This window comes from Nilaparvata lugens, chromosome 3, assembly GCF_014356525.2.
Source record: "Nilaparvata lugens isolate BPH chromosome 3, ASM1435652v1, whole genome shotgun sequence".
Classification (NCBI taxonomy): domain Eukaryota; kingdom Metazoa; phylum Arthropoda; class Insecta; order Hemiptera; family Delphacidae; genus Nilaparvata; species Nilaparvata lugens.
In genome coordinates, this window is record NC_052506.1 from 28,019,083 (window position 1) to 28,032,501 (window position 13,419).

At 34.7% G+C, this 13,419-nt stretch overlaps 1 protein-coding gene across 5 annotated transcripts in view; it reads right to left on the minus strand.

Moving 5' to 3' along the window:
• Positions 1 to 13,419, minus strand: part of LOC111055449 (DNA polymerase eta) — a 101,106-nt gene that overhangs the window by 66,905 nt on the left and 20,782 nt on the right. For all 5 annotated transcript variants that reach the window (XM_039423457.1, XM_039423460.1, XM_039423456.1 and 2 more), the window contains exons 3-4: positions 12,044 to 12,178; positions 10,112 to 10,311 (exon numbers count right to left, since the gene is read on the minus strand). In XM_039423457.1, coding sequence (XP_039279391.1) covers positions 10,112 to 10,311; positions 12,044 to 12,178 — 335 coding nt within the window. The remainder of the gene's footprint in view (positions 1 to 10,111; positions 10,312 to 12,043; positions 12,179 to 13,419) is intronic.

Below are 13,419 nucleotides of genomic sequence, written 5' to 3' on the forward strand. Positions count from 1 at the left end.
AGGGTAAAATGCCTGATGGATGGAGGCAGAGCAGCTTAGTGCCTTTTTACAAGAACAAGGGTGATGTGGCAGACTGTGGCAATAACCGTGCAATTAAGCTAACGTCACATGCACTTAAGATCTGGGAAAGTGTGCTTGTGGAAAGACTCAAAGAATTAACCACAGTTACACCTAATCAATGTGGCTTCACTAGTGGGGTAGGCACAATAGATGCTATACACAACATAAAAATCTTGATAGAAAAATACAAAGCACTAAAGAAGGACCTTCATCTGGTCTTCATAGATCTTGAGAAAGCGTTCGACCGTGTTCCGAGAGAACTTATATGGCAGGCACTACGGGCACAAATGGTTCCTGAACAATACATCGAAATCCTCAAGGACATGTATAATGACATCAAGACTAGAGTCCTCAGCCCTGCTGGTGTTGGTCCGGAATTTGAAGTCAAGGTCGGGGTGCACCAGGGATCCACTCTTAGTCCACTGTTGTTCAACATGGTCATGAACTACGTTACCGCACACCTTCAGAAGCCAGCCCCTTGGTCACTTCTATATGCAGATGACATAGTCCTTGTAGCAGAAACTTTACAACAGGTTCAAATAGATTTAACAGCATGGTGCACAGTATTAGAAAGTTGAGGGCTGAGAGTAAGTCGTACTAAAACAGAATACATGCACTGTAACTTCTCAGGAATCAGAACATCTAACATCAGCGTGGCACAACCTCAGCTTGGTTGCACGCCTTTAAGACAAGTTGAACACTTCAAATACTTGTATCTACTCCTGCATCTACAGCCTTCGTTGACAGAGACATCAAGGACCGGATAACAGCTGCATGGCTGAAATGGTGATCATTGATGGGAGTCATCTGCAATGCAAAAATGCCAATTGAGATCAAAGGAAACATATATAAGAGAGCAATCAGGCCAGTTTTAATGTATGGATATGAATGTTGGGCTATGCAAAAGTCAGATTAAAAAAACAACAAATTCATGTTACAGAGATGAAGATGCTCCGGTGGTCGGGAGGTGTAACCCTGAAAGACAAAGTTAGGAATGAATATATAAGAGGAACATTTAAAGTTGCTAATATAACTGATAAGCTAAGGGAAAATCGCTTGCGCTGGTACGGGCACGTTATGAGACGCGGTGAGGATCACATGACCAGACTCATCATGGAAATTGAACAGCCTAGGAGACGCCCTGGTAGACCGCCGACAACCTGGATGGGTACCATTTCCAAGGATATGAGGACGGATTTAGAGCCTGAACTGACTCAACAACGCCCGGAATGGCGGAAAAGGATTAGGAGGGCCGACCCCAAGAGAAATGGGACATAGGCTCAGGAGAAGAAGAAGACAAAAAGTGACAAGTTCCCTCTCCCAAACATAGAAGACCTTTTTGGAAAAATTGGAAGAGCAACTTATTTTACGAGTTTAGATTTAGCATCTGGCTTCCATCAACTCGAAGTAGAAGAAGCAGATATTCCTAAAACTGCATTCAGCACAGACGACGGTCATTATGAGTTCGTAAGGATGCCTTTCGGCCTGAAGAACTGACCACCAAGCTTCATGAGAGCTATGAATCTTATATTTTGTGACACTTCAAATGCATTAGTGTATATGAATGACATAAAAAACTCATTGAAAACTATGCTAAAATCGCACAACCTCTAACTAAAGCCTTGAGAAAAGACGAGAAAATCAATGTCAACAACACTGAATACTAAGAAGCATTCAATAACTCGAAACAAGCTCTGTGTAATTCACCTATTTTGACATTTCCAAATTTTGAGAAAACATTTACTCTGATGACAGACACATCAAATTATGCTATCGGCAGTGTCCTTTCACAGAACATAAATGGATCCGACCTCCCAATTTCATACGCATCCCATACTCTCAATAGAGCAGAATGTAATCTACCAACCATTGAGAAATAGTTATTAAGTATCGTTTGGAGCATAAAACATTTTTGACCTTATTTATATGGTAGAAAATTTGTTGTAAAAACAGACCATAAGCCCCTTGTTTGGCTCAGGAACTTGAAAGAACCAAATTCCAAACTTTTATGATGGAAACTTCTTTTGGAAGAGTACGATTTCACTGTGGAATATTTAAAAGGAAAATCTAATGTAGTCGCTGACGCATTATCTCGAAATCCGATTAAAGTTTCAGAAGTGCTGAATAACGAAATAATTGACTTTCAAACTCTTGTTAATTTTGATTCAGAAGAAATACCTCAACTCAAATCACCTACAAATTCTCTTGAAATACCAATGGATGAATTGATGAATGAAACTGATCTTGACCTAGATCAAGTACTAGCAGATTTATTTCCAAATCAAAACCTGAACATGCCTCTAGATCAAAACAATGAAATGGAAAACGACAATGATTCTTTAGTCACGATTCATTCACAAGAATCATCTGATGACCGAGCCGCTATAGTAGGCGACAGTACTCCAATCAACAAAGAGAAATATCAAATTGTTCTGAAACGTGGAAAATTTGGAATTCATTTCATGAAAGAGTTCAATAAGATATATTCGTTATATAAGTTATATTCGAATACGTAGTGCTCCACAGATTAAGAAAGTACTTGAACAAGTTAAAACTGCTGTCCCCTAAACAGTTTGGATTCAGGCCCGGCACTTCTACAGGTGATGCGCTTTTTTCTTTTATAAATGAAGTGCTGAATTCTGTGGATGGAGGATCCAGGGTATGTGGCCTGATTGCCGATCTTTCCAAAGCTTTCGATCTTGTAAACATTGAAATTTTATTGAAAAAGATGAAATTATATGGTTTTGAAGGCAAGGTTCTCAAGTGGTTCGTATCATACTTTGATGAGAGACATCAGCGGGTGGAAATACAGTCTCACTCTTTTGTGTATCAGTCGGAATGGTTACAGGCGAGGAGTAGGGTCCCTCAGGGATCAGTGCTTGGTCCTTTGCTTTTCCTTCTATATATTAACGACTTGCCACCACACCTTGAGCCAGCAAACTGTGTTTTATACGCTGATGATGTAAGTATTTTATTGAAAAGTAACAGTCAGCATGATATGGAATCTGAAAGTAGAAGAGCTCTTCAGAAACTAGAAGAATGGCTGGCCTCAAATATGTTGGTACTAAATTACAATAAGACTAAGCAGATTCCAATATTCAGGACGGCTCGGGAAGCAGTATTGGATACGAGAGATGGAAACATAGGTTCAGCAAACGAGGCAAAGGTACTTGGAGTAGTGCTGGACTCTGAACTCTCCTGGCGACCTCATTTAGACCAGCTAAAAAGCAAACTAAACTCAGCAGTATTTGTTCTTAGAACCGTGAAGAAATTGCTGGATGCAGGAACGCTTAGAAGTGTTTATTTTGCTGTGTTCCATTCTCTTCTTTCATACGGTGTTATATTTTGGGGCAATTCAACTCATGCAATACATATATTTAGGATTCAAAAGTGGGCAGTTAGAGTGATGGTGGGTGAATCTATTAGAGCAAGTTGTAGAGATTATTTCAAAGAGTTAAAGATTCTCCCACTACCAGGTGTATATATTTTAGAAGCTCTTTGTTTTATTGATAGGAATAAAGATAGGTTCAATACAGGAGAGTTGTTCCACTCATACAATACCAGATATAGACAAAACCTCAGAGACGACATTCATCGAACTGGTATGTATGAGAGGGGGGTAAAGAGTGCAGGAATTCGGCTTTATAATTCATTGCCAACACGCATAAAAGCTCTTACAGGTGAAAAGTTCAGAATTAAGGTGAGGGAGGAGTTGTTGCAGGTTTGTCCTTATTCCAGTGAGGAATTCTTTTTGCATTATAGAATGCAAAGATTGACGACTTAGATTATAATTGACAAATCCTTATACCCCTTTCATAGGTGGTCAGTGGGATGAAAAAAAATGAAATGAAGAACAGAATCAACATCACTGTCTCTTCGAAAAATGATATTTCAAATAACTTGGAGAAGTTGAAAACTTATTTCCAACCAGATCTCACCTACGGTATAGTTTTCGAAAATCCTAACAAGAAATTCGAGCCCATTGCGGAAAGCATTCTCTATTTCTTGATTGAAAAACTGGAAGAGGCAAGTCAAACTAAGAAATTCAAAATTTATAAGATAAAATTATCAGATGTAACCGACCGACCGATGTGGAAGAACAGAAAGAACTCGTTTCATCTTATCATGAAGGTAAAACATTCCATCGTGGAATAAACGAAAACTATTTGAAATTGAGACGTAATTACTATTGGCCCAATATGCATAGTGATGTAACCAATTATGTAAATAATTGCCCAACATGTCTACGCACAAAATACGATCGAAGACCTGTTAAAATTCAGTATCAAGTAACACCTACCCCAATGCGACCTTTCGAGAAAATTCAAGTAGACGTATTTCGTTCGAGTCCCATAAAGTGATGACCACGATTGACTTATTTTCTATATTCTTCCAAGCTTTTGTGATTGATAATGTTAATGGCCCTGCCATAACGAAAGCACTGAAAGATTACATTTCAAAATATCCAATCCCCGACACAATGTGTATGGATGGAGGAAAGGAATTTGATAATGCTCTTGTGAGACAATTTTTAGCATTATATGAGATAACACCCCATTATGCTTCATCTGGACATCCTGATAGCCAAGGTTTGATAGAACGTGCGCATTCCACTCTGGTTGAATTGCTCACTGGAATTGGAACTGAAATGCCACAAGTATCTTTCAAAGAGAAACTAGACCTTGCTATTATCACATACAACAAATCTTTGAATTCGACTCACCAAATGACCCCACTAGAATTAACTTTCGGCAAATTTAAACTTTTCAATACTTAGGATAAAACTCCACTGCAAATTACTAAAGAATTAGCTGACAGATATTTCCAAGAGTTGGAAACTTTCCGTGATATCATCAAAAAGAAAACTGATCAAGAGAAAGAAAAGAGAACAGAGAAACTTGACAAAAAATCTGGTGTGGCGCACTCACACAACTTTCCTTGCCGTTAAGAAAATTTATCACCTGACGCTAATGTTCCCGCGCATCTCAAGTCTACTATTCAAAGATCCAAGCCAGCTGGTGACAGGACAATAAGGCTGGAGACACACGAAGTTTGCTATCTCTTCATAGTGAATGATTTAATAGAATCAACAGTTGCCAACATTTTGTAATTGAAATAATAACATTTTCTCGAATTTCGAGCTTATTTTCAATTTTAGGTGAAAATGTTACTGTACATTAATTGAAGAGATTTTCATGCTCAATCTTTTCCACTTGGAATTTTTTGTTTAAATTGTATCTAAAGCCTGATAATTGGGAATCTAAAATCTAAATTTGCATAGATGGGGCGGAGCTCTTGAAATTTTTACAGATATGGGACTTGTGGCAGTTGATAGAGCTTATCAATGACTATTTTAGGTATAAATTTGATCAAAATCGTTGGAGCCGTTTTCGAGAAAATCGCGAAAAACCCTGTTTTTGACAACATTTTCACCATTTATCCGCCATCTTGAATTGCATGAGATCGAAATTGTTCGTGTCGGATCCTTATATTGTAACGACCTTAAGTTCCAAATTTCAAGTCATTCCGTTAATTGGGAGATGAGATATCGTGTATACAGACGCACATACACTCATATACACACACACACACACACACACACCACACACACACACACACACACACAGACCAATACCCAAAAACCACTTTTTTGGACTCAGGGGACCTTGAAACGTATATAAATTTGGAAATTGGGGTACCTTAATTTTTTTCGGAAAGCAATACTTTCCTTACCTATGGTAATAGGGCAAGGAAAGTAAAATCGTGAAGAACCCCCAAATTATTCAGATGACGTAAGATATGTGAGAAGTATTCAAAACAAGAAATATCTCCCAAAATACTTTGAAGCAAAAAAGATAGAAAAAAATACGTATCAATCTAAGAAAAGAACTTTGAAACTTCATCCGAATAGATTGAAACGAAATGGGAAAGTAAAAAAGAAACGTATTGTTACAGATAATACGCTTCTGGCTCTAATCCTCCATTACCAACCCCTGGTACAAGCGTACGAGCTAGTGGACTTGACTAACACAGCCGGACTCATACCAGTACAAGTTGAACGACATATGTACATAAAAAAGAAACATTCTTACATTATTCTAATATAAGTATAGTCCAGTCAAATGGTCGTTTTTCAGGAAACAGCCCCGGAAGAATTTTTCTCGACGGTTCTATATGTATTTTGGGGCGCTGAATTCGAATCTGAAATTCGCTGACACGCCAGAGGGCGGCTTCACCCCTAAAACCCCCAAAATTTCGGACTTTTTTCAATTTTCCCATTTTATCTCGTGAACCTTGAGTTTCTCAAAAAAAATCATTCACGACAAAATTAAGAAGAATAATATTTCCAATAAATAGTCATCGCGCATGATTCAACCATTTTTAGTTCCGGAGCTACGAATTTTCAAAAAGAGGTATTTTTTAAGGGGTTTTCAAAATTATGCAAACCTACCACTTCTACCCTATACAACATGGATATTTTTCTAGTATAGATAAAAAACCACACATTACGTGAAAGAACAATCCATTATGAACAGGATTCCCCAGGAATTTCCGAATTTCAAGTCATTCCGTTAATTGGGAGATGAGATATCGTGTATACAGACGCACATACACTCATACACACACACACACACACACACACACACACACACACACACACACACACACACACACACACATACAGACCAATACCCAAAAACCACTTTTTTGGACTCAGGGGACCTTGAAACGTATATAAATTTGGAAATTGGGGTACCTTAATTTTTTTCGGAAAGCAATACTTTCCTTACCTATGGTAATAGGGCAAGGAAAGTAAAATCTTGAAGAACCCCCAAATTATTCAAATGACGTAAGATATGTGAGAAGTATTCAAAACAAGAAATATCTCCCAAAATATTGAAATCAGGAAAACGATTCATGGGAGCGGAAAGCGGAGAAAATTCTCTACAACCTCGACTACTTTTTCGATTTTTTTCTGAAGTGTTTCACAAGATACGCAACTTTGAATATGCGAAAAATTTTTGATACGTCAATCATTTCCAAAGTCTCGTATATTGTGAAACATTCCAGATAAAAAATCGAAAAAGTAGTCGAGGTTGTGGAAAATTTTCTTCGCTTTACTCTCCAATGAATCGTTTTCCTGATTCCAATACCGTTCAAAAATTACAGCTAATTGAAAAAATGATCATTTTTATTTTCTCATTTTTTCTGCCATTTTACTGTTATTCAAGAGTCTCTAAAACAAGTAAGATACATGATAGAAACTTGCAATTGGTCTCAAATGAAACAGAATTACATGATCTATAAGCTACGTTGCCTTAAACCCATCTTGCATGACTTTTGATTATCGAAAAACTGTCGAAACTGTGAAAATGAGGAAAATATAACAAATTTCTTGATTTTTTGAATCAAACATATCTTACCTCACGATTAGGATTTATCATATTCTATTGACAAGTTGCAAATGTATCACGATCATTGAAAAAACTTATGATTTCCTTCATGCAATTGTGTGACAATCTTTTCGAAAAATTAAGTTTATTGTTTCCTTCGTATCCTCATCTCGTAAAAAGAGAGGACTGTTTAATGGATTAGGAAAAGCTATCTCCTGGTTCACTGGTAACTTAGATGCAGATGATAATAATAATTATGATTAAATTATTAATCAATTGGAAGAGAATGAGAAGATCCTTATTGATAATAAGAAAAAGAATATTGTTGTAAATAATCATTTAGTTGATAAGTTTAATTACGATTTGAATAGGATTAATAGTAATAATGATTTGATTAAGAATGTGACTCATTTACAAGCAACTGTATTGAATCAAATTTTAACTTTATCTTCAATCAATTAGAATCTAGAGTTAATGGAGATCAAAGTAAATACATTACCGTATTAGATAGTATAGAATTTTGTACCAATTCGAAAATTCATTATTCGATTATCCATAAATCTGACTTTGTAAATATCATTCTTTCCCACAGAGGAAACAATTGCTAGTAAGAATATTGAAACGCTGTGGAAATTAAGCACAGTTCATTGTACTATCTCTGAGAATTTTATTACATATTTTATTTCCGTTCCCATGAGAAGCGCTATGCTTGTTACCTATCGTCTCATCAATTATCCTGTATTCCTTGATAATCATTTTTATACAATAAATGTCAATGAGAAATTAATTTCTGTAGCTGAATCAGGCTTAGTGGTACTAGACCAATGTCTACATGACCACAACGCCTCTTATTGCCGAACAATGCGTAAAATCAATGATCTTTGTATTGCGAATATCTTAGAAAATAATGAATTAACCAATTGTCAACGTAATTATATTTCTGAACCTATTCCTTTTATGAAGTATGATGAATTATGTAATTGTATCTATGGATATGGTCAATCACATATCAAAATCAATAATGATAAAATAAATCCTTCAAAATCATTTCTTATTAATTTAGATAATGGAGATGTAATGAAAGACCAACGTCTTCCTTCTACTTTCAAAATGTCTAAATCATTTAAATTGACTAATATTCCTGAAAAGATTTTATTGATAGAAGAACTAGATAATATGAAAAACATGTCAACCTTTGAGAAACAGAATTATAATTTCAATGATTTATCTTTGTTTAACGATTATGGTAGCGAGAATATAATGTATTTGTTAGTTGCTATTTCTATTTTTGTATGGGTTTTTATAGTCTTTTATATCGTAATCATGCTTCGAAGCCTCGAAATGTATCATTGTTAAATACTCCACAACAACCCCCAACTTTGGTTTATGCTATACCCAAATTATGAACTTTAAGTCCAATAATCTAGGACGATGAAAAATTTTGGGGTGGAGGAGTTATAGGTGTGCTAGTAATGAGCTTAGTCAGCACTAGTATTCAATAAAACCAATTAGCGGCCTGCGCGCCGTGCTTAGTCCGTTTTTCGTTCTTCAACTCTGAACGTCGGGGTTATGTCCGACGATTCGGTGAATAGAAGTCATCTTCTTAGACAACCTTAACTAAGGTTGAAATTATTACTGAAAACCCGAGGCTGCTGTACTAGTGGGATAAGAATTGAAATCTTTCACTTCAATTATTTGCCAACTTTGTGTTATAAACATTTTCATCGTACACTATCAAATTTGAAAGTGTAAACAGTACTTCATTTTTATAATTTATATTTAATCACACAAAACTTCTTTGGTATGGGTATTTCACATAAAACACATTTTCATTTGATTTCTTCTATTTCTTTTGTTGGCAAAAGAATGTTATAATCTGAAATAATAAAATAATATGAAAATCTGAATTCATTAATATCAAGGGGGTCATGCCTACCAGCTCCATTAGAAAAGACAACTTGCAAGTTTGATAAAATTTCTGGAGATATGACTTTCTGGAAATATGACTTTCAAAATGAATAACATCAATAATCATGAAGTTAGCTGTGAAAAAATTATGATACCGTACACTTGCAATAAAAGATGTTGAACTATGTTTTTAAATATATAATACAGCATTCTTCTTTACATAGGATTCCTTCTACCAAGAGGAACTCTATTCTAAATCAATATTATCATTATTTTTGTTGTTTCACAGTCAACAGTGCTACAATATAGAGATATTACTGAAAAAAGAAAAGCCTGAGCTCTGCCGATGTTCATCCAAATCTTTTCTCGGAGAATGTTCTATGAGTGAAACCCTAGCCAGAAATGGAGATTTTGTTCTTTCATCCCGATATTGTATCAGGGAGAATAAAATTGTACTATTTGGTTTCTTTGTATGTATTATTGCAAAAGAATAAGATGTACATGTAAGTCCTCTCCAATCCTTCAATTTTCATCACACATCTCGTATGTTTATAACAATCTCATTTGCACTCAGGCTGTGAACTTGCCCCTTCTTTAGTTGACATTAATTAAAATCAACTCCACCTCATTACTTTGTTTATAGAATGTGTACATATTCTTAATGGATTTTCTTTGAAGACTTTTTATGGGTATTATTGATTCATGCAGGTTTGATTGATAATGTTCAATTGAAAAAGATGAATACTTACCTTCGTCATTATTGTTTTGTTGAGAATAACCGACTATGAATGTATTTGCGAGTTGTGATTCAGAAACAAACTCTTCCTTGAGAAGAAGTTGATTTACTTCCTCAGTTAAATCGAGGTAAGCTTCATCAATGCTTGCACGTTCAACACATTTGCAATTTTCACACAGGACTGCTGCTACTTCACGCCCAGCATCACGATACCTTAGCAAAATAATACAACTCACAATAACACAATTGGATAGGTACAATATTAATAAAATGTGAAAAATTGTTACATATGTTGAGTTTGTTGAAGAAAAATTAGACTAAGACAATTAGGCTACATGAGTACAATAATTGATTAAATGTTGAAATAATTTTTCCTACAGATACCCTGAAAAGTGACCATTTCTGCATTGATTGCAGGCCACAAAGAATGACTTTTCCGCACTAGTGCGCAAAGTGAGTACTTTGTTGACAGCCGCCCCTTCATTCATTTACTACTACATTATTATTCAATTTTAAATAAATTGAGGTTTTTATTAATAATAAAATTACACAGAAAAACATTTGATGGATTCCAGGCAATTTTACCCAGAATTACCCACTTTTCATATTCAATGATAACTGTAGGAAAGATTTAATGTGAAATACGTGCGCAAAGTTCCTCTGCTGCACTCAAGAAACCATTCCGTAAACGTTTCTTTCGATGCAGCAAACTGTCACTTTGCGCACTAGTTGCACAAATAACTATTTCCAACAGATACCTTGAAAAGTGACCATTTCTGCACTGATTGCAGGCTCCAGATTTGCAGCATGACAACGCAAAATATTTAGTAGGTTAAATAGAGGACCAGTGCAGGAAAATAGAAATTAAGTTGGTAACACTGACTATGGTAGTTATTTCAATGCTTACAGAAGATAAACCCCCTTCAAGCATTCAATCATCTGAGAGTGGCTCAGTAGCTCAGTTGAGAGCGAACTGGACTGGTAGATGAAATATTGACAAGGATGATGAGGTTGGGGGTTAGAGTCCATTTACAGACTCTTTTTTTTGGCTGAGAATTTTCAACTTCAATTAAAATTATTAATGTAATTTCGACAAAATAAATATTAAAAACTAATCAATAAATTATTAAAAATAAAAATTTGAAAATTTATTAAAAACTAAAACTTTAAAAATTCAAAAATCTAAAAATTTGAACCTGTAATTTATGAAGATTAAAAATTTTAAAATAGCAAAAATTGAAAATTAAAAGAATTTTTAAATAAAACAATTTTTTATTGAATTATCAATTCCAAAATTAATTAAATTTGTTATTAATTACAAAATCATACAAACATTTTATGGATTTCAGGACATTCTACCCATAATTACTCACTTTTCATCTCGCCTACGGCTTGTGCGTAAACGTTTCTTTCAGTGCAGCAAAGTGTCACTTTGCGCACTAGTTGCACAAATAACTATTTTAGGGTGTTCAAGCCCAGAAAAGTATCATCTGATGCTTGATAATGAGATGATGACACGATGTTAAATCCATGTGATTGGCGTGATTCTAACTCACAATTGTTTCAATGATAATCTATCAAAGGAAGAAAGGAAGATATATATATATATATATATATATATATATATATATATATATATATATATATATATATAGGATTCCACCTCATATTTCTGTGCCACAACAACCCACAAGAAATATTATTACTCATTTCAATAAGATAATGAGTAGAAATATATTGCACTACTCAAGAAGGTATTAAATACTAGACTTTAACACCAAAGTACGTTTACTGGGTACAGTTGAAACTATATCAATGATGAAAGCTTGCATTCAAGAAATGTTCTCTTTTTCTCTCCTTGAGGGGCAGGAGAGCTTAGAAGTTTTCAATCTTTTCATCGACAAGAACAGATTTGTATCAAATCAGTTTGAGAATCAGTACTTACTTTGTTAAATCTGCTTTCCCTCGCACTGAAGGAACGTGAACCAACTCAATTTCAGGACAATGGCTTTTCGCTTCATCTCCTCTCATGTGACGAGTGACTCCTCTATCCCGAGCTTCGTAGTTGACAGCAATTATCCTAGAAAATATTAACTGTACAGTATAAGTGGAAAGAGTTTCTATTAAGCCAATGTAGCTTGATAGTTCCGAATTTAAGCATAGTCTAGTAGTCGGCATGTACAGTTCGCAGTCATATAATATGTTTAAACGAGCTGCATGCATCGGTAACATCAACATCCAAATACAAATAATTTAAAATAAATGTTATTTGTAGTCCAGTCAATGAGCAGGCTGTATGCTTGCCAAATGTATTATAGTTCTAGTTTTTGAAATGTATTTCAAGTCCAACCCCAAATTTTGCAAGCACAATTTTCTTGTGAATGAAACAGGGGCATTCTGTTTCATCCTTTTTCATATGAAAATTGAATGTCATTTCAACTCAAATAATCGAAAGGTACGATTTTAGACGCACATAAGCGTACACTGGTCGCTCAATCAAATTTATCTGTTTTTTAACATTGTTATTATTTAGTGCACCAAGGTCATTCAATTTAATTTCACCTTAACTAAAAAATGTACAACCATGATCATTATTTTTTAAAAGTTTTAATTTTATCTTTTTACAATGAGTGACTGTGAATAACATAAAAAAATGTGAGGTTTTATAATATAATATACTAGTCTATACCCGTGCTTCGCAACGGAACTCCTTCAATGTATTAGTAATTTTATCCATAGAAGTATTCACATGTTACTAATAAAATGTTCCTTACTGATATTAGTTAATTTTGATGTTCTTCAATTTGTTTATTTCATTTTTAAAATGTTTATCTCAATTATTATACACAGTACATTTGAAATCATATTTTTTCTTCTTAATTTCAAATTTTTCTATTCTAATTAACGTTTCATGCGCTCGGCAGAGTCCCTCGCCTGCATCCTTTCACTGCCTACAAACTTGCACAGTCCTATCCTTTTTTGAGTTGGTACATCTATAAGTACTCTTTATTTTTAAGAGTTTTGTTCTCTTACATCACTTTCATATGATGGATATTTAAATTAATTCATGTCGGCTATTCAAGAAATATTTCAAATTTTCAATATAACATATAATCTCACTTAATTTGTACGATTGAGGATTCCAACGTTGTCAGTCCATAAGGCAAATTGTCAAGGATTTCATTTATTGTATAGAATATTATTGATATAAAATAAAAAGACTAAGAAATTGTCAAAAATCGCAGATTTTATTGATAGTTAGAAAGACCGGTTTCGGTTGTTACACAATTGTCAATCTCTGATGAAACAATCTCAATAAAG